This window comes from Amblyraja radiata, chromosome 1 (assembly GCF_010909765.2).
Source record: "Amblyraja radiata isolate CabotCenter1 chromosome 1, sAmbRad1.1.pri, whole genome shotgun sequence".
NCBI classification, from domain to species: domain Eukaryota; kingdom Metazoa; phylum Chordata; class Chondrichthyes; order Rajiformes; family Rajidae; genus Amblyraja; species Amblyraja radiata.
In genome coordinates this window covers 127,349,271-127,371,691 of record NC_045956.1, presented here as the reverse complement: position 1 = coordinate 127,371,691, position 22,421 = coordinate 127,349,271, and the positions used below count along the sequence as shown (strand labels likewise).

Sequence of the window (22,421 nt, the reverse complement as noted above, 5' to 3'; positions counted from 1 at the left end):
TTTCATCAGAACTGGTTTTATTTCAACTTAAAGGAACTGCCAAAGAAGAGTGATTGGAAGAGTATTCTCTCGGCCCTGGTCTATGAAATTCATACCCTTTGCCCTAGTTTCAGGATGGAAACATTCCAGTCAGGAAACCATAATTCCATCCCTACAATTTATCTTACAGTCTGAAGTAGGGATCTGAAATGTCATCTGCCCATTCCCTCCACAGATGCTGCCTGACCTGTTGAGTTCCTCCAGCACTTTGTGTTTTGCTCATGATTCCAACATTTGCAGTTCTTCGTGTCTCTCAGAGGAGAACAAATCAGTTGTTTTTTTGTCCATGTTCCCGATGCTCTGCCTGAAAATCTTTAACACATTTTCTTTGTGACATTTCATTTTTGACTTGGACTGTCATTTCGAACCCATCACCATCCTCCTATAAATTAATCTGCAGCCATTCAGTCATTCCCTTTGCCCTGGTATTAAGGAGGAAACAATCCAGTCAGCAAACCACTATTCAATCCCTACAATTTCATTTTGTGTCTCCTCTAAACTCATCAATGTTTTAATATGTATTGCATTACTACAAGGGACTGTTACCTTCCCAGGCATTGAAACAAGTAATAATTTAGAATTATTGGCTTGGATAATTCCTACATTATCCATTTCTGCCAGAATAATACGAGAATCGGTCAAAAAAAATGCTCATTACAGAGAACAGATGGTTAATTTTTTCAAGCACAGGCCTATTCACAAATAGTTTACATGTACTACAGGGTACTACAATACCAAAATCAGCAGTAAATACTAGGTGGGATACATTAAGGAATGAAGGCATTGATGGATGCTGGAATATTTCTCAGTAAAATAATACAAAATTGCATATATATACTGGTCAGCAAAAACATTATTATTTTTTATCTCAGCCAACTTTAATCAATATTTTAAATTAAGAATGAAGCAGATTAAATACATTTTAAATATATTTGTGGCACAACCTAGTTTGTCATACATAATATTTATGCTGCCACTTTTATAGTATAGATCTTAGATAGCAAGAGCTTTGGAAGTTATTACTAATTTTGAATTATTACCAGTTTCCAATAAGATTGTGTGCAATGTTTTTTTCAGAGCCACATTTTTCTGACTTTAAATTTTTTGATCACACTGAAAAATGTAACAAGTGTTTCAAAACAAGAACACAAAATGTCACGTGAGTCTAAAACTACATAATACCACATCCTCCTCTAAGTGCAACAAGAGCAGCTCATTGTTCTCATACCAGCAGATGGACAACATGATCAGCATGCTTCAGGCAGCACTTGTTGCTTTAGTGGCCACTGTCTTGGCTGGCCAAGGCTGTAAGTATTTAAGGAGGTGGGTTTCTAACTTTGTTGAACTAAGTGCTCTTAATGATAGTTATGTATTTTCTCCTCTGTAGATGACTGTATGGAAATCATTGGGGATCATGACGCTAAACCTTATTCAAAACCTTTCATGGTGTCCATCCAAGCTAATAACAAGCATGTATGTGGAGGAAGTTTGATCCATGTAAAGTGGGTACTGACTGCAGCAAGTTGTCTACAGTAAGATATTTTATTCATTTCTAGTGTACCCTTCATTATTACACTTCAATGAGGGATGCTTCCAATTTGTTCCATGTTTTTATAATACAAAATATGCAGCTGGGCTCGTCTTTTCAACTTGCATTTTAAAATGAGTTCATTCCCAAAATAAAGGTGGTAATGTGTGATTACACGGGTATTTGGAAGATAAGAGTTAACCGATATGTAGTACGAGGTTACGCTGTGACAATTGCTTCCCACAATCATCAATTATGTTGATTATTATGTTGATAAAGACATCAACGGTCTTACATAGACTACACTTCTCTAAAATAAAACTAAATAGAATCTTCCCACAAATCTCTCCTATTTGTGATAAATGTCTACATTTAGAGGCTAATTTAACACATACGTTTGCAAACTGTATAAAACTTAAACATTTCTGGACTGATATTTTTGAAATAACTTCAGAAGTTATTAATACAAAACTGGACCCAGACACAAAATTAATAATACTTGGAATATCAGAACAAAGCTTAACACTCACAACAAACCAAAGAAATTTCCTCAATTACAGTATAATAACCGGAAAAAAATTAATATTAAAATTTTGGAAAGGCCCTACAACCCCCACAATTAAAATGTGGATTACGGAAATGTCGGAGACCCTATACTTAGAAAGAATTAGACTTGTCTTAATGGACAAACAAGATCTTTTCCATAAAATTTGGGCTCCATTCATTAACTATCTGAAGGGATAGATTGGCACAGCACGAGGACCCAACTGAAACTTGAACTCAGGAATAGATGAAAAACTATACTTTATAACCTACGAACCTATCTCCATTGACGTATTACAGGTAACCCATTCCACCTCCCTTGTTTTTCTGTTGTGTTTTTTTTTGCTTTCTTTTTTATTTGTAACTTTCTACCCTCTCTTTTTCCCTCTTTCTATAAAAAATAAAAACACTAGAAGCAGAAGTAATTGATAATGGAAAATTTTAATAATGTATGACTGATGTATATGAAAAGTTTTTTTATTATAATATGTAACTGCATTTTATAATATGTCTACTTCTAATAAATAAATAAAAATAAAAAAAATAAAAAAAGATAAAGACATCAACGAAGAAACAGCTCTGGCAAAAAAAAAAGTTTAAGGCGATGAACAAATGATAAGAATGCGATCCAAAGGTAAAATAGTTTTAAAGATAATAATGATTTTTCTCAGGTTCATAGAAAAATGTATAAATTTATCACAAAATAATTATAAAATGCAACAGGCATGGTGATCAACATGAGTATGATCAGCTAAATGTATGTGGAAAGGTATTTGAACAATAGGATTGTTGCTCAACTGTGAGTTCTAAAACCAAATATGCCAAGCATAAGAAATAAGTGAAATAAATTAAGAGACAAAATTAAGTTTAAAGTATGAAAGTAATGTCCTGCACTGAGACCTGGTTAAAAGCTGAACATTTTGAGTGTTATGTATGCATAATAAGGAAATGGGAATATGAGCTCAATTTTTAGCCCTTCAAATGTGTATGAATTTCAAAATAGGGTGGACAGTACATTTGGCAGAGGGTCAGATTGACGAGAGCATTTTTAACAGTACAATGACCATCAGAACTATGCACAACAGGCAGATCCTAAAGTACGTCAGCGTGCAGCCCTGAATTGATGTTACCACTGCGATTTTACCGCTTTCTGCTCAGTCAAAGCTCCCACTTAACTGGGTGCAACTGGTACTGCTCAACGCACGCTCGGCCACAAAAGAGAATGCTGCTGTCCGATTTCACAAATTTAGATGCTAGCTGGAGTGGTTTCAGGTTGCAGAAGTCCACAGGCAGCAAGATGGTGAATACTGAAGGCCATTTTACTAATTTCACAGCTTCTGCACAAGGCAGCTGCTCAGCCACAGGAACACACTAGAATTGCTCGGGAGTCGGATAGTTTGCTAGTGCAGAGAGCAGGTGAAAGGGAAGAAAGGCTATCAGTAGAAAACACCACGCTGCCCTAATAATCATGTAATAATTTGTCCACTTGTACCTCAGTGAGGAAAATTGTTAGGCAATTTATTTTTCAGTAAGGGTGGCCTTACTGAAATCCACAATTAACTGTAGTCTCAATTGCTGCCTAAAGAAGGCTGCATATGCCATCGGTGGATATTTTTAAGCCAGAGATAGATATATTTTTGATTAGTACGTGTGTCAGAGGTTATGGGGAGAAGGCAGGAGCATGGGGTTAGGAAGGAGAGATAGATCAGCCATGATTGAATGGCAGAGTAGACTTGATTCTGCTCAATCACTTATGATCTTATGACTTATGACCTTAAATGAAGACAAAACAATTTGCTCAAAGATGATTATGGCAATGAAGATTCATTGAGCTCCATATAGGCTTGAACTGGAGCTGTTTGTAAAACCTCCAAATTTACCACCAGTTCTGGTGTAACATGGTTACTGCTCTTTTCAAATACGTTAACTAGGTTTAATTTATTTTTTCCATTTGGCTCATTGCTCCATGCTGGCTCCCACTTCCCTTGTCCTCATTTCCCTGCACCTCTGCAATTCTCACCAATGTCCATCAAGCCCTCTTGATTCTTTTTCGATGCAAGAGAAAACCAGATCACGTGGGGGAAACCAACAGTCACAGTTATAACATGGAAACTTTGCTCAGATAGCATGAGAGATGATGATTAAACCCAAGTCTAGGCAGCAACACCAATTGCTTCCCCACATTGTGTTGCTCAGGCCAAGATTGGTGAAAATAAGATCACCATCTTGCTCAAATTGCCCTCCAACTACATAGCATTCCTACTTAGAAATGCATTGTAATTCCTTCATCACCTCTGGCTTAAAAACCTGGAACTGTCTCTGGAACAGCACTGTAAGAGGATCTTAACCACAAACTGCAGCGGTTTGAGAAGGTGGCTTAAATACAGATGAACAAAAATGTAATTCCATGATAGAACAAGTTGATTGAATATTTGAAGCAATAATTTTATTCATATATTTTTTTAGTCACTTTATTTTTATGTTGCTCTTGTCACGTTTTTTTTAGTTTGCTTGTGTTACAGCTTACAGTTCCTGGCCACTAGCTCTGAGATTAATAGTCACATAGTAGTGCGGAGATTTAAAGTAAGTGGACCGATTCGTAGAGTCGTACAGCATGGAAGCAGGCTCTTCATCCCAACTCGTCCATGCCGACCAAGATGCCACATCTCAGCTGCTCCATCCATCCTAGAAAAATGCTGGCAACTCTTCGTAACAGCATTACATGTACTGTGTAGCTTTTTTTTCCAATATTGCTATTTCAAATAATTTTTCACTTTACAAAAATTACAGACTGGTCAAGAAAAAGAGATCCGTCGTCATTCTTGGACCTCAGTCACAACAGAAGAAGGATAAGACACAACAGAAAATTTCTATTAAAAACTTTTTCCCACATCCTGAATTTAAGAATGCACTGGACAATGACATTATGCTTTTGGAGGTGATTATTGTTCAATAACCTGTACACTACAACCTTTCGGTGGTATTCTCACTGGCAGATGGATGAGAAATCTAGATTATAGATAAATGCATTAATTAACCAATATATTTATGTTCATCTCATATCATTATGATGAGATTAGCAATTGATACTCTACTTACTTACGGCCTGGGCTCAACTTGATCCTGAATTTAAAGGCATCGTTAATTTGGGTGGTCTTTCTACCTTTTAAACATTGTACTTTAATAAAGTAATCGCAACAATAAATATACTTTAACATTTGCATATTTTTCTACGTGCATATGTGTTATAATCTTGCAAGCATAGCATGACATGAAAATGGAAGCACTGATATATTTTTCTTATTTATTGCAGTTAGGACAAGCTGCAAATATTAAAAGTAAGGAAATCCTCCAACTGCCAACTTCAGCAAAGGACCCCAAATCTGGACTAAAATGCAGTCTCATCGGATGGGGACAAACCAATTCAAAGGATAAATCACGTTCTGAAGTTTTGAAAGAAGCAGAAGCAACAGTGTTGGATCGGAAAACCTGTAATAGTAACAAGTATTATAACAGGAGTCCGGTTATAACAGACAATATGATATGCGCCACTGATAAAAAGGGGAAGAAAGATTCCTGCTTGGTAAGTTACACACATTAAATTAAAAGGCCAAAATAACGGGAAAATATATGATGCAAAAATATATGCTACCCTTATACAAATGTCTGACTTGTGGATATCATAAATATTATTTAATTCAAAGAAATGGTAGGACACATAGGGATGGATTTGCCGACTGCTAGAGGGCTGTGGGCATTTTGTGCCAGGTTCTCTCCCCAGCCCTTCTTCCCCACAGCGAGCCGCAAGAATCGGGGGCAGAGCTGGCAGAAGCTCTCCCCACGCCCGCTCACTCTCCCCACACCCGCTCACTCTCCCCACGCCCGCTCACTCTCCCCACGCCCGCTCACTCTCCCCACGCCCGCTCACTCTCCCCACACGCCCGCTCACTCTCCCCACGCCCGCTCACTCTCCCCACGCGCCCGCTCACTCTCCCCACGCGCCCGCTCACTCTCCCCACGCCCGCTCACTCTCCCCACGCCCGCTCACTCTCCCCACGCCCGCTTCACTCTCCCACGCCCGCTCACTCTCCCCACGCCCGCTCACCTCTCCCCACGCCCGCTCACTCTCCCCACGCGCCGCTCACTCTCCCCACGCGCCCGCTCACTCTCCCCACGCGCCCGCTCACTCTCCCCACGCCCGCTCACTCTCCCCACGCCCGCTCACTCTCCCCACGCCCGCTCACTCTCCCCACGCCCGCTCACTCTCCCCACGCCCGCATCACATCTCCCCACGCCCTCTCACATCTCCCCACGCCCGCTCACTCTCCCCACGCCGCTCACTCTCCCCACGCCCAGCTCACTCTCCCCACCCCGCTCACTCTCCCACGTCCCGCTCACTCTCCCCACGACCCGCTCACTCTCCCCACGCCCGCTCACTCTCCCCACACGCTCCTCTCCCCACCCCCTCTCCCACCACTCACTCTCCACGCCCACTCACTCTCCCCACGCCCGCTCACTCTCCCCACACCCGCTCACTCTCCCCACGCCCTCTCACTCTCCCCGCACGCCCGTTCACTCTCCCCGCACGCCCGTTCACTCTCCCCGCACGCCCGTTCACTCTCCCCACGCGCCCGCCCACTCTCCCCACATGCCCGCCCACTCTCCCCACGCCCGCCCACTCTCCCCGTACGCCCGCCCACTCTCCCCACGCCCGCCCACTCTCCCCACACCCCCGCCCACTCTCCCCACACCCCCGCCCACTCTCCCCACACCCCCGCCCACTCTCCCCACACACCCGCTCACTCAAGCATAATTTCTAAAACTCTTTTTCCATAGGTTGATGCGGGAGATCCATTAATGTGCAAGAAAAAGACATTGAGCAGGAAGAAAGAGGTTGTTGGTGTTTCTACAGCCAGAAAGGAATGTGGAAATTCAAAAAAACCCGGCATATATATCCGGTTAACAGACAAATATCTCACCTGGATCAAGGAAAAAATTGGAGTTGTGAATTTTAGTAAGCCAGCAGAACAAATCTAACAGGAAGATGTGTTTGTCACTTTTTATAAAGTAACTTGTTTATCTGTGAAATGAATTAGAAGAAATTTGATATATTAAATATGTTTCCAAAACTCCAAGGTCACTTGATTGTTAAAGAAACTCAAAATAATTGGGGGGTTTTTCCATATGTAAAAACGACATATTATTGATGACACAGTGTTAGTTTGTGCTTTTGAACGTTCTGGCCACATACACCTTCTATGTTCATTTTTTAACAGGTCATACTGTTAACAATCATTCCTCTCCTATACGACCATTCTCTATGTTACATTGACATTAATTTTATTTGTTCCCACTTGTAGACAATTCTATGGACATTATTGATTCCATTTTCTCTGCTGATGTTCCCGTGGACATGGTGTTAACTGTATGACTACGTCAAATGCTGCCAGAGAATCTGGGAAATGTGTTGAACAGGACTCGGCACAAACTGTCATAAAATCTTGTTTCCCTGATTGTACCTGATCTGGGTTGAGACTATCATGGGCAGAAAAGGAGAAAAACGCCCGAAACATGCTGACAAAACAAGAAACTGTCACATAATGGAATTAGAAGTGATTCATGTTTCTGCTACTGTATTTTTTACTGCAAAGTTATTTTCTATTAATTCATTTAGCCTGGCTTTTTTAATTTTTGACAATTAAAAGCAATGATATATATTTGTGCAAATTTAAGTTATGCACAATGTGGGAACTAGCAAAAATGCTGAAAGCCTATGTATAATTTTATTTATCTATTTGTATTCTTAAAATATCTGTAATAACCCTTGCTAAATCCTTTTCATGGAAAATTTGCCAGTGCTGATGATGAACATTTGATTGTAATCTCCAGTGAAACTGTATCCTTGTGTTATTGCTTATGGCTAATGCAAAATAACATTTTCAGAATACTATTCTTTGCTGTGGCTCCACTTATTAACTCACGGAAATTCTGGGAGAGATAACTTTGAGAGAACAAGTTACTTCTCCAGGTGGGAACAGGAGGAATGCTGTCCTCTTGGGTCTAACCCCACCTACCTCCACTTTTACCCAGATCATTCAGGCTCTAACCTGAATTAAATTATGGTTTAATACCTTGGTCAGACATTAAATGATAGCATGAACTGCACCCACACAACTATTGCAAAAAAACAAAACACATTTAACTCATAAATAGAGTTCTACTGCACTCACACCAGAGCTTTGGTGATGGAGTGGGGGGTGTTGCAGGAAAATTGATTTGCTTGCAAATTTGTGTACTATGATGAAATCGGAACCCAACTGCAATTCTGAGGTGAAAATGAGGGAGTAGGGATTACACACCCTGGGAAGCATCGATTGCCTACAAGTACCGAGTGCTGGAACAATATCAGGGATCCAGCTGTTGGTTTCTACTGATCAGCCAGTTCAGTGTTGGATCTGATCAGTCTTCCAAACTGGAATCCCTGGGAGAGAGGAAATGTTGCAGTGGCACTTCTGGACCAGCAGTGGTAACAGGAGGCTGGGCCCTCCGAATACCTCATGCATCCTGCGAACAAGAAGGACCAGTGGCTGAGCATGTTCTGCCCACCTACTATGTGCTTGTTTTCTGCGGGTTCCAAAAATTGGCTATAAAATTTATATTTCTGACTTCATCAAGTTTTTACCTTTTTTTAAGTACTCATTGAGATAAACTATTTAAGCATATTCTATTTCCAGCCAATCCTCGCACCAGTCTTTATTTGTCATTTTTCTAATCTGGATTCTTAGAACATTGAGATTATTCTGCTGACAATATTTCATGTTAGAATCATTGAGTCATAGATTAATACTGCATGGAAACAGGTCCTTGGCCCAATTTGTTCATACCGACCAAGATACCCCATCTACTCTAGTCCTATTTGACCTGTATCGTTCAAAACCTCTAAATCTTTCCTGTCCATGTACCTGTCCAAATTTAGTTTAATTTTTGTTATTACACCTGCCTCAACCCTTCACATGGCAGCACATTCCGTATACCCACACCCTATTTATTGTTCCTTGGGATCCTATTAAATTTGATCTTAAATCTATGCCCTCTAGTTCTTGAATGCCCTTTCCTAGGAAAAAAGACTCCACGCATTCATCCCATCTATTCCCCTCATGATTTTTGTATGTCTCAACAAGATCACCCCTCAGCATCCTGCGCTCCAAGGAATAGAGCACTAGTGTGCCTAACCTCTCCTGATAGCTCGGGCTCTCTAGCTTTGGCAACATCCTCGTAAATCTTCTCTGCACTCTTTCCATCTTAATGACATCCTTCTAACATCAGGGTGACCAAAATTGAACAACTTCCCAACTTCTACACTAAATGCCCTGGCTGATGAAGGCCAGCATACCAAAAGCTTTCATCACCACCGTATCCACCTGTGATGCCACAGGGAACTATGTACCTACATTCCTAGACCCCTCTGCCGTTCAACACACTGAAAGGCCTTAAGGGTAACTGTGAATGTCATTCCCTGGTTTGACTTCCCAAAATGCAATATTTCACACATTTGCACCTGCATCGTGAGCCATTCCTCGGCCCCTTGCCCAGCTGAACAAGATCCCGCTGTAATTCTTGATAACTATCTTCACAGTCTATGATACCACCCATTTCAGTGTCATCTGCAAAGTTGCTAATCATGCCTGGTACATTCTCAAAAAGTCTCTCGTACAAAGATTTGTGAACCTGTCTGGTTCTTCCTTGCTCTCTGTTTTGCTTCTGATGTTTGCATTGAACATTGAGCATAGGAACAGGTATTTCAGCCCATAATGACTGTGCCAAAGATGATGCCGAGATAAACTAATCTCATCTGTCTGCACATGATCCATATCCCTCCATTCACTGCATATCTGTGTGCCTATCTAAAAGCCTCTTAAACGGCACTGTCATATCTGCCCCCACCAACACCCCGGCAGTGCATTTCAGACACTCACCACTCCCTGTGTAAAAAACTTGCCCCGCAAATCTCATTTTAAATTTTACCCTTCTCACCTTAAAGCTGTGCCTTCTTGTCTTTGACAATTCCAACCTGGGAGAAAGGTTCTAATTATCTTCCCTATCTATGACTCTCATGATTTCAAATGCTTCCATCAGGTCTCCCCTCAAACTCCAGTATTTCAGGAATGTGGAAACAATCCAAGAGAGGGGAGGGATGGGGGAATAGAGAGTAGAGGGGAGAGAGGAGGGGGGAGAGAGGATGGAGGGGAGACAGGAGGGGGGAGACAGGAGGGGGTAGACAGGAGTGGGGAGACAGGAGTGGGGAGGCAGGAGTGGGGAGGCAGGAGTGGGGAGGCAGGAGTGGGGAGGCAGGAAAGGTAGAGAGGAGGAGTGGGTGGAGAGGGGGGGAAAGGGAGGGGGTGGGGTGTAGCGCTATGGCCGGCTGTACTCGTGTGCTCGTCGGCATCTCTCGGGTTGGCCGTCGGGTGCGAGTTCTGGGGGGGGGGGGCACATAACTCACAGCTCGTGGAAAAGAGTGGCCAGCAGGCTGCGCCTTGAAAAATCTGCGCAGCTCGCCGCGAGGAGTAGAGGCATTGTGACGTCATCAGCCGTTTAGCTTCAGCTTAAATTAGCTTTAGCTTCAGATTGGTGAAGAATTTGAAGAAATAACTAAAGAAATAATTAACCAAATTTTCAGATGAGGGCATTTTTGAAATCATGAGGTAAATCTGTACCGGAATATGTAAACATTTCACCATCACTGCGTCAGGTTTTCGAGGAGATATGAATCACATACGAAATAGCACACACACCCACACATTCAGTTTTGCATAATACTAGACCGAGGGGGACCCGTTGTGGGGGGGGGGGGGTGGCTTTCGACGTCATACACATGCACTAACCACCCCCCCCCCACACACACACTAATCACCCTCCCCTTGATATTATATTAAAATGATTAATTCACTCCTTTTACCCCACCCTGCCCTATCCATTCACGCATAAACCACAACTGCGCAGGCAAGGCTAGAGAGGGAGGGATGGAGAGGGAGGGGAGGGGGGTAGAGAGGGAGACGGAGGGGGTTAGAGATTGAGGGGTAGGGGGAAGGCATGCCATCACAGGGGAGGGCTGGTTCCCGAACGCAATTTTCCATCACTCACCCATAGGTCCCAATATTCACCACTCCATATAGAGGGAGAGGGTGCAGTGGGAGGGGGGAAGAGAGGGAGAGGGCAGAGGGAGGGAGGGTGTAGAGAGGAAGGGGGGCAGAGAGGAAGGGGGCAGAGAGGAAGGGGCAGAGAGAAAGGGCACCCTTCCCCCTTCTTCTCCTCCCCCCTCTCCACCCCACTCTCCATGCCCCCCCTCTCATCATCCCCTCTCTCCCCATCTCTCTCTGCCCTGGGGAGGGGGTAGAGAATGAGGGCGATGGGGTAGAGGCAGCACCTACCCAGGTTGTAGAGCTCTTTTCGATGTCATCACTCGGGTGCTCTTCTGGTTATTTCGGGTTCTGTCGCGAAACCCGAGCCCAGGCGCGAGCGTACTTCGTGTTCAGCGGTTGGGCTGTGGACGGGGCTTAGCGCTGCGCTGCGGATGGCATGGCGAGAGCAGGTGGGCTGGGCGCTGCGGGAGCCATGGTGCGCAAGTGGGACCCATTGTGTCCCGTCCCCTCAGCGCATGGTCGCGTTTGGGCGGCTGCGGCATCACACACACACTAACCAACCTCTCAGACACACTAACCACCCCCATTGATATTATATTAATATTATTCATTCACTCTTTTTACCCCATGCCCCGCCCTATCCACTCACAATAGCCCCCAACTCGCAGGCGTGGCTAGAGAGGGAGGGGGATAGAGAGAGAGGGACACAGAGGCACAGAGATGGACACAGAGGCACTGAGAGGGACACAGCGGCACAGAGAGGGACACAGAGAGGGAGACAGGGGCACAGAGAGGGACACAGTGGCGTAGAGAGGGACACAGAGGCAGGGGAACTTGCTGCCTTTTGGAGCTGGGGTTTCTGGAGCGCTAGTATGGGTGTTGTAGGCTGAAGGGACTGGTTTCCACAGGGCTAGTATGGACATTGTGGGCCGAATGAATTCTTGTGCTGGCGGCTCAGTCACTCAAGCCTGGTGTGCTGGCAGCTCACTCACTCATGGCTGGTGGGCTGGCAGTTGACTCACAGCTATTTCTTGAACTGCTACTTAAGGCAAGGTGCAAGGCCACCAAACTCAAGTGCAGTTTCATGCCACTTCAGGCAGGGTGCAAAGCCTCCAAACTCAAGTGCAGTTTTGTGCCACTTCAGACAGGGTGCAAGGCCACCAAACTCATGCAGTTTCATGCCACTTCAGGCAGGGTGCAAGGCCACCAAACCCAAGTGCAGTTTTCTGCCACTTCAAGCAGGGTGCAAAGCCTCCAAATTCAAGACCGCTTGTCAATAAGGCAACACCTGCTTTTCAATCAGGCAACACCCGCTTTTCAATAAGGCAACACCCGCTTTTCAATAAGGCAACACCCGCTTTTGCAATAAGGCAACACCCGCTTTTGCAATAAGGCAACACCCGCTTATTCATTTTCAAACCATAAACAGCTTTTGCATTTTCAAACCAAAAACAGCTTTTGCATTTTCAACCAAAAACAGCTTTTGCGTTTTCAAACCAAAAACAGCTTTTGCATTTTCAAACCAAAAAACACTTTTGTGTTTTCAAACCAAAAAACACTTTTTCATTTTCAAACTACATTTTCAAACCACATTAAGGGCACTGACAGGTCAGTAAAACCATTCACAGTTTAGTAGACATGTGTTCAGCATTATTCACAGCTCAGACAGAGAACTGTGACCTCTCCCTCCCCCATCTTGCAGAGAACTGAAGCACATCCACACTTCAGTGTTTCATAATCCCTCCCCCTCCCACCAGAAGGGGCGTGGCCTTCATGGCGTGATTGACAGGAGAGAGAATCTCACCATTTTTTAAACATAAATAAGTCTTTTATTTTTCATCAATGGGAAAAATCCTCTTGTCCTGCGCAGCGGAGGGAGACTCTGAGGAAGATGGCCAAATATCACAGCCGTAAGTGGTAGCATTTTTTCTAAAATCAATATGCAGTGCAAACAGGAAGTGGTCAAGATCAGAGTTTTAATTATATAGATATGATACGATGTCCCAACCAATGAGGAGGAGCACATCAAGCACATTCTTTACAACTCTAACTAATTTTGTTGCCATTTTCAGGGAGCATTGGTGTGTTCCCCAAGATCCCTCATAACATCAACGGTGTGAAGGACCTTGCCCTCAACGATATACCTACTCCTCACTGTTAACCTCCCAAAGTATAACACCTCACACTTGCTTAGATTAAACTCCATCTCCCATTTCTCCATCCATTTCTGTAGTTGATCTATTAAGATTAGCAAGTTTGCTGATGATACACAAGTGGGTGCTTTTGCAGATGGTGAAGATGGTTGTGAAAATTTGCGGCAGGATGATCGATTGGCCAGGTAGGCTGAGGGTTGGCTGATGCAAATTAATCCAGAAAAATGTGAGGTGTTGCATTTTGGGACATCTAACAAGGGCAGAACCTACACAGTGAATGGCAGGCCTCTGGGGAGTGTTGTAGAGCAGAGGGATCTAGGAGTGCAGGTGCCTGGTTCCTTGAAGGTCCAGTCGCACATAGATAAGGTGGTCAAAAAGGCTTTTGGCAGGCTAAAATTGGAGAAATCAATGTTCCTACCGCTGGGGTGTAAACTGCCCAAGCGAAATATGAGGTGCTGCTCATCCAATTTACGGTGGGCCTCACTCTGGCCATGGAGGAAGCCCAGGACAGAAAGGTCAGATTCGGAATGGGAGGGGGAGATCAAGTGCCGAGCCACCGGGAGATCAGGTTGGTTATTGCGAACTGAGCGGAGGTGTTGGGTGAAGCGATCGCCAAGCCTACGCTTGGTCTCACCGATGTAGAGCAGCTGACACCTAGAGCAGCGGATGCAATAGATGAGGTTGGAGGAGGTGCAGGTGAACCTCTGCCGCACCTGGAAAGACTGTTTGCGTCTTTGGATGGAGTCAAAGGGGGAGGTAAAGTGGCAAGTATAGCATTTCCTGCGGTTGCAAGGGAAAGTGCCCGGAGAGGAGGTGGTTTGGGTGGGAACGGACGAATTGACCAGGGAGTTACGGAGGGAGCGGTATCTGCGGAAGCCAAAAGGGGAGGAGATGGGAAGATGTGGCCAGTGGTGGGATCCTGTTGGAGGTGGCGAAAATGTCGGAGGATTATTTGTTGTTTGTGACGGCTGGTAGGGTGGAAGGTGAGGACAAGGGGGACTGCCCTTGTTGCGAGTAGGGGGGATGGGGAGTGGGAGCAGAGTTACGGGGTATAGAAGAGACCCTGGTGAGAGCCCCATCTATAGGAGAAGATGGGAACCTCCGTTCCCTAAAGAATGAGGACATCTCCGATGCCCTGGTTTGGAACACTTAATTCTGGGTGCAGTTGTGGCGTAGACGGAGGAATTGGGAGTAGGTGATGGAGTCCTTACAGGAAGCAGGGTGGGAAGAAGTGCAGTTCAGATACCCATGGGAGTCAGTGGGTTTATAGTAGATGTCGGTCAGTCGTCTATCACCTGCAATGGAGATAGTGAGGTCCAGAAACGGTAGGGATATGTCGGAAATGGTCCAGGTGTATTTGAGTGCCGGATGGAAGTTAGTGGTGAAATGGATGAAGTCAGTGAGTTCTGATGGATGAAGGAGGTAGCACCAATGCAGTCGTCGATGTAGCGGAGGCAGAGTTCGGGGATAGGGCCATGGTACACCTCGAACAAGGATTGTTCGACGTACCCTACAAAGAGCAGGCATAGCCTGGGCCCCTGCGCATGCCCATAGCTATGCCTTGGATTTGGAGGAAATCGGAGGAGTCAAACAAAAAGTTGTTTAAGGGTAAGGCGGAGGAGAGTATCAGTAGACGGGGATTGGTTGGTTCTGCGGTCGAGGAAGAAACGGAGGGCTGAAATCAGCTAATTTAATATCATACTTGTATAACATCATCCTAAATATAGAAATACCATCATCCGATAGAATTAGAAGAGACTGGAACAAGAACTAGATATAGAAATTTCGAAAGAGAGGTGGGATAAACACTTGCTATATGTGCATAAATGCTCGAATAATGCAAGACATAATCCAATTCAATTTAAAACTTTACATAGACTATACTACTCAAAAACTAAAATAAGTAAACGTTTTCCAAATGTCTCCCCCATCTGTGATAAATGTCTATCCCAAGCAACTATAGCACATTCCTTTGTTTTTTGTATAAAAATCCAAAAATTTTGGAATGAAATTTTTGAAGTTTTTACAAAATTTTTTTTTTTTTTAAACTGAAACCGAACGCAGAATTAATTATTTTTGGAACAATGGAAGTCAGCCTTGAGCTAACGGTCCCAAAAGAGCCTACTTAATTACGGTTTAATAATGGAGAAAAAAACTCATACTTAAATTCTGGAAAAATGCCCCAACACCAACGATAAATATGTGGATTTCAAATATGTCCGAAATGTTACACATGGAAGATATGAGATTCCTCCTAGCAGGCAAACCCGACCATTTCCAAAAGCTTTGGTCTCCATTTATCGACTTACTACAAGTATAAGGTGCAACATAATTCTGAAAATAAATGGTTTCAGGACCTGGTGAAGGGCGAGTAAAAATACGGTTGGTATATCCCTTTTATCGCTCTTATTTTACTTTTAATATATCTTCTGTTTTCTTTTTCTCTTTTGGTTTTTCTTTGGCTTGCTACTTAACTCTTTTTCGAGTTCTTCATCTCTAAGGGTCTCTCTTGATCACTCTTTAACGCACTTACTATCCTATCTAACTCTCTTTACTTTGCTTCTTTTTAAAGTTTAAAATATGAAGTGGTACAGGAAATGTATTGGTATTTTTGGCTTATATCATTGTAATGTACACTACTTCTAATAAATTAAAAAAAAAAAATAAAAAAAAATGGAGGGCTTTAAGACCCTCCTGGTGGGGGATGGAGGTGGAGTGTGACTGGACATCCATGGTGAAGATGAGGGAATGGGGGCCTAGAATCCAGAAGTCATGGAGGAGACGAAGAACGTGTGAGGTGTCTTGAACATAGGTAGGGAGGGATTTAATCAGGGGGGGATAGGATGGAGTCGAGGTATGCGGTAAGTTCGGTGGGGCACAAATGGGCAGAAACAATGGGTCTGCCAGGACAGTCACGTTTGTTGAGTTAGGGGAGAAGGTAAAATCAGGCCGTGCGGGGCTGGGGAACAATGAGGTTGGAGGCTTGGGCGGGCAGGGAGCCAGAAGTGATGAAGTCAGTGATAGTGTTAGAGATAGTGGCCTGGTGCTCGTCTGTGGGGTCATGGTCCAACGATAAGTAGGAGGAGGTGTCTGAGAGTTGGCGCGTGGCCTCAGCCTTGTAGAGATCAGCGCGCCACACTACCACGGCACCTCCCTTGTCAGCAGGTTTGATCACCCAGTCTGGGTTGTTGCAGAGTGAGTGTCGGGCTGTATGTTCAGGGGGGGAGAGGTTAGAGTGAGACAGGGGAGTGGAGAAGTTGAGACGGTTGATGTCCTGCTGGCAGTTTAAAATAAAAAGGTCTAAAGCTGGTAGATGGCCATGAGGGGGGGGTCCAAGATGAGGGGGTCCATTGGAGATGGGAGAAGGGGGTCATCTCTGTGGGGTGAGGACTCCTTCCCATGGAAAAACGCTTTGATGCGGAGGCGATGGAAGAAGAGATCCACATCATGGCAGACGCGGAACACATTGAGGTGGGGAACAAAGGTGAGGCGTCTGCTGAGGGCAGACTGTTCGGTATCCAAGAGGGGGAGGTCAGGGGGGATGGTGAACACATGGCAAGGGTGGGGGTTGTGGCCGGAAGAAGGCAGGTGAATGGGCAGAGGCCGAGACGATGTCTGGTAGGGGGTGGTGGGTGGTCAGGGAGGAAGGGGGTATAAGGACTATAGTGTGGGTGGGGAAGAACTGGGGTCACATGATTTAAGGGGGAAGGGGAAGACCCAGTGGAACAACCACTGAGGTTCCCTGTGTTGGGGCGGGGAGGAGCACTAGGACCCAGCACGGTTAGAAGCATGTTGATTTAGAAGTATGTTGGTAGAAGATTAGACGATTTATAAATATGTTGCCAGGACTAGAAGGTCTGAGCTACAGGGAGAGGTTGAGTAGGCTAGGTCACTATTCCTTGGAGGGCAGGAGGGGTGATCTTAATGAGATGTATAAAATCATGAGAGGAATAAATTGGGTAGATGCACAGAATCTCTTGCCCAGAATGGGGGAATCGAGGACCAGCCATAGGTTCAGGGTGAAGGGGAAAGGATTTAATAGGAATTTGGAGGGTAACTTTTTCACACAAAGGGTGGTGGGTGTATGGAGCAAGCTGCCAGATGAGATCGATGAGGCAGGGACTATCCCAACGTTCAAGAAACAGTTAGACAGGTACATGGATATTTCAAGTTTGGAGAGATATGGACCAAACACAGGCAGTTGGGACTATTGAAGATGGAACATGTTGGCCAGTGTGGGCAAGTTGGGCTGAAGGGCCTATTTCCACACTGTATGATTCTATGACTCCATGACTCTATATGCCACTGTATACATTGACAAACTTCCTCACGGTCTACACCTCCATCAACCTTGGTATCACTTGCATACTTACTAAGTTACCCATCTACATTTATGTCCAAGTCATTTATATATATCACAAACATTAAGGCTGTGAAACTGAAATCTATTGTATTGGTGGTTTTCAAACTGTTAGTACCAACTTACTTTCAATTTCATGAACAATTTACAAATTCACCTCTTTACTATGACTCATGTAAATCAAAGAATTGGTAAGGGTAGAGTTTGTTGCATTGTTCACCCATGTCACAAGGGAGCAGGTAAGCAGATCACCATATCAGACTTTGGACAATATTGTCAAATTAATCTATGGCCATGCAACTAATACCATGTGTTAATCCTGGTAGGAAGATCAGAGTTTAGCTTCACCATATTTACTCAAAGGCATCTGTTTGTTAGTGATTGATTAGAAAATGATTTCAGTGAGAACATTTTCTGGAGTTTAATTATTGAATAGAGTCATAGAGTGATACAGTGTGGAAACAGCCCTTCAGCCCAACTCGCCCACAGCCAACAATCTCCCAGCTACACTAGTCCAACTTGCCTGCACTTGGTCTATATCCCTCCAAACCTGTCTATCCATGTACCTGCCTAGATGTTACTTAAACAATGGGATAGTCCCTGCCTCAACTACCAGCTCTGGCAGCATGTTCTGTACACCCACCAACCTTTTGTGTGAAAAAGCTACCCCTCGGATTCCCATTAAATCTTTTCCCCTTCACCTTGAACCTATGTCCTCTGGTCCTCGATTCTCCTACTCTGGGCAAAAGACCCTGTGTATCTACCCAATCTATTCCTCTCATGATTTTACACACCTCTATAAGATCTCCATCCTCCTGCGCTCCATGTAATAGAGAACCAGCCTACTCAACCTCTCCCTATAGCTCACACCATCTAGTCATGACAACATCCTTGTAAATCCTTTCTGAACTCTTTCAAGCTTGACAATATCTTTTCTATAACATGGTGCCCAGAACTGAACACAATATTCTAAATGAGTCTCACCAATGTCCTGCTGCAATCTTTTACAACCATCTTCACTATTTGCAAAACCACTACCTTTTTGCATCATCAGCAAACTGGCTAATCTTGCCCTGTAATCTCATCCAAATCATTGATAGAAACATAGAAACATAGAAAATAGGTGCAGGAGTAGGCCATTCGGCCCTTCGAGCCTGCACCGCCATTCAATATGATCATGGCTGATCATCCAACTCAGTGTCCTGTACCTGCCTTCTCTCCATACCCCCTGATCCCTTTAGACACAAGGGCCACATCTAACTCCCTCTTAAATATAGCCAATGAACTGGCCTCAACTACCTTCTGCGGGAGAGAATTCCAGAGATTCACCACTCTCTGTGTGAAAAAAGTTTTCCTCATCTCGGTCCTAAAAGATTTCCCCTTTATCCTTAAACTGTGACCCCTTGTTCTGGACCTCCCCAACATCGGGAACAATCTTCCTGCATCTAGCCTGTCCAACCCCTTAAGAATTTTGTAAGTTTCTATAAGATCCCCCCTCAATCTTCTAAATTCTAGTGAGTACAAACCGAGTCTATCCAGTCTTTCTTCATATGAAAGTCCTGACATCCCAGGAATCAGTCTGGTGAACGTTCTCTGTACTCCCTCTATGGCAAGAATGTCTTTCCTCAGATTAGGAGACCAAAACTGTACGCAATACTCCAGGTGTGGTCTCACCAAGACCCTGTACAACTGCAGTAGAATTGATGTAGATGACAAACAGTAACTATAGTTATGCCGAACACTGAGGCACACCACTAGTCACAGGCCTTCTGTCCGAGAAGCAACCTTCCACAATCACCCTCTGCTTCCTTTCATGGAGCCAATTTGCTATCCATTCAGCTATCTCTCCTTGGATCCCATGCGATCTAACATAGAAACATAGGAACATAGAAAACAGGTGCATTCGGCCCTTCGAGCCAGCACCACCATTCATTGTGATCATGGCTGATTGTCCCCAATCAATAACCCATGCCTGCCTTCTCCCCATATCCCTTGATTCCACCAGCCCTAGAGCTCTATCTAACTCACTCTTAAATCCATCCAGTGATTTGGCCTCCACTGCCCTCTGTGGCAGGGAATTCCACAAATTCACAACTCTCTCAGTGAAAAAGTTTTTTCTCACCTCAGTCCTAAATGGCCTCCCCTTTATTCTAAGACTGTGGCCCCTGGTTCTGGACTCGCCCAACATTCGGAACATTTTTCCTGCATCTAGCCTGTCCAGTCCTTTTATAATTTTATATGTTTCTATAAGATATCCCCTCATCCTTCTAAACTCCAGTGAATACAAGCCCAGTCTTTTCAATCTTTCCCCATATGACAGGGATCAATGTCGTGAACCTACGCAGCATTGCCTCAATCACAGGGATGTCCTTCCTCAAATTAGGAGACCAAAACTGTAGACAATACTCAAGATGTGGTCTTACCAGAGCCCTATCCAACTGCAGAAGAACCTCTCTACTCCTATACTGAAATCCTCTTGTTATGAAGGCCAACATTCCATTAGCTTTCTTCACTGCCCGCTGTACCTGCACGCCAACTTTCAGTGACCGGTGTACAAGGACACCCAGGTCTCGCTGTACCTCCCCCTTACTTAACCTAACCCCATTGAGATAATAATCAGCCCCCTTGCCACCAAAGTGGATAACCTCACATTTATCTATATTATACTGCATCTGCCACGCCTCTGCCCACTCACTCAACCTGCAACCTCCTAACATCCTCTTCACAGTTCACACTGCCACCCAGCTTTGTGTCATCCGCAAACTTGCTAGTGTTGCTCCTAATTCCCACTTCCAAATCATTAATGTATATGGTAAACAGTTGCGGCCTCAACACCGAGCCTTGCGGCACTCCACTCGCCACTGCCTGCCATTCTGAAAAGGACCCGTATACTCCTACTCTTTGCTTCCTGTCTGCCAACCAATTTTCTATCCATGTCAACACCCTACCCCCAATACCATGTGCTCTAATTTTAGTCACCAGTCTCCAATGCGGGAACTTATCAAAGGCTATCCGAAAGTCTAGATACACTACATCAACTGGCTCCCCTTCATCCATTTTACTTGTCACATCCCCAAATAATTCCAGAAGATTAGTCAAGCATGATTTTCCTTTCATAAATCCATGCTGACTTGGACCAATCCTTTTACTGCTATCCAAATGCCCCATTATTACCTGTTTAATAATTGACTCCAGCATCTTTCCACCACCGAAGTCAGGCTAACTGGTCTGTAATTCCCCTTCCAGAGCAGCCTCCCATGCAGAACCTTGTCAAACGCCTCACTAAAGTCCATGTACACAACATCTATAGCTCTGCCCTCATCAACCTTTTTGGTCATATCTTCAAAAAAATCAATCAGATTTGTGACACATGACCTTTCATGTACAAAGCCATGCTGGCTATCCCTAATCAGCCCTTGCCCATCAAAATGCCTGTATAACCTATCCCTGAAAATACGCTCCAGTAACTTACCAACTACAGATGATAAGCTCACCGGCCTAAAGTTCTCAACATTTTCCCTTCAGCCCTTCTTCAAAAGAGGCACAACATTTGCCATCCTCCAGTCTTCCGGCACCTCTCCTGTAATTATAGAAACATAGAAACATAGAAATTAGGTGCAGGAGTAGGCCATTCGGCCCTTCGAGCCTGCACCGCCATTCAATATGATCATGGCTGATCATCCAACTCAGTATCCCGTACCTGCCTTCTCTCCATACCCTCTGATCCCCTTAGCCACAAGGGCCACATCTAACTCCCTCTTAAATATAGCCAATGAACTGGCCTCGACTACCCTCTGTGGCAGGGAGTTCCAGAGATTCACCACTCTCTGTGTGAAAAAAGTTCTTCTCATCTCGGTTTTAAAGGATTTCCCCCTTATCCTTAAGCTGTGACCCCTTGTCCTGGATAAGGGGTCACTTATGACTGTCCTTATGACTCGTAAATTTCAACCAGGGCTCCCGCAATTTCCACTCTAGTTTCCTTCAATGTCCTCGGATATATCTGATCAGGCACTGGAGATTTGTCTACCTTCAAACACGACAACACCTTCAGTACTTCAACGGTAACCCTGACTGCTCTCTAGACACCTCCAGTGACTGCTCACATTTCCTCCGTCCTACTTTCTCCTCGGTAAATACTTAGTTTACTCCTTCCTTCCTGAAGCTATTTCCAGAGCTATTTTTCAGTACACTTTTAAAAACATCCCCCTTGGCCGATGTTCCTTTCCCCTCTAATAACCTGCTCCAGTCAACTTGAGCGATACCTTCTCTCATACTCTTAAAGTTGGCCTTACCCCAGTTGAGCATTTTAACACGTGGATCCTCTCCATCCCTATCCTTAACTAACTTAAACCTAATTGAAGTGTGGTCACTAGTTCCAAAAGGCTCCTCCACACACTTCATTAACTTGCCCTTCCCAATTTCCCAATACTAGATCCAACGTTGCCCTCTCACGTGTGGGGGCCTCCTCATACTGCTTAAGAAAACTCTCCTGAACAATTTTGAGGAATTGCACCCCATCTAAACCCTTCACGCTATGATTTTCCCAGTCTATATTGGGAAAGTTAAAAACCCCTACTACAACAACCTTATTTGAGCTGTCTGTAACCTCCTGGCACATTTGTTCTTCTAATTCCCGTTGACTATTCAGGGGCCTGCAG

General features: G+C 44.4%; 1 protein-coding gene across 1 annotated transcript; it reads left to right on the top strand.

Moving 5' to 3' along the window:
* Nucleotides 1-1,228: 1,228 nt before the first annotated feature.
* Nucleotides 1,229-8,057, top strand: LOC116979164 (granzyme K-like). Its single transcript, XM_033030696.1, has 6 exons — nt 1,229-1,346; nt 1,427-1,571; nt 4,901-5,048; nt 5,424-5,693; nt 6,947-7,124; nt 7,471-8,057. Exons 1-6 carry the CDS (start codon nt 1,274-1,276, stop codon nt 7,539-7,541), a joined length of 885 nt encoding a protein of 294 aa, XP_032886587.1. The 5' UTR covers nt 1,229-1,273; the 3' UTR covers nt 7,542-8,057.
* Nucleotides 8,058-22,421: the final 14,364 nt, after the last annotated feature.

Excerpts from the sequence above, each read along its gene's own strand:
- LOC116979164 (XM_033030696.1), top strand. The coding sequence starts at position 1,274 with ATGGACAACATGATCAGCATGCTTCAGGCAGCACTTGTTGCTTTAGTG. Across the intron at positions 1,347-1,426 it reads TGTCTTGGCTGGCCAAGGCT|ATGACTGTATGGAAATCATT; the intron begins GTAAGTATTTAA and ends TCTCCTCTGTAG. Across the intron at positions 5,049-5,423 it reads ATGACATTATGCTTTTGGAG|TTAGGACAAGCTGCAAATAT; the intron begins GTGATTATTGTT and ends TATTTATTGCAG.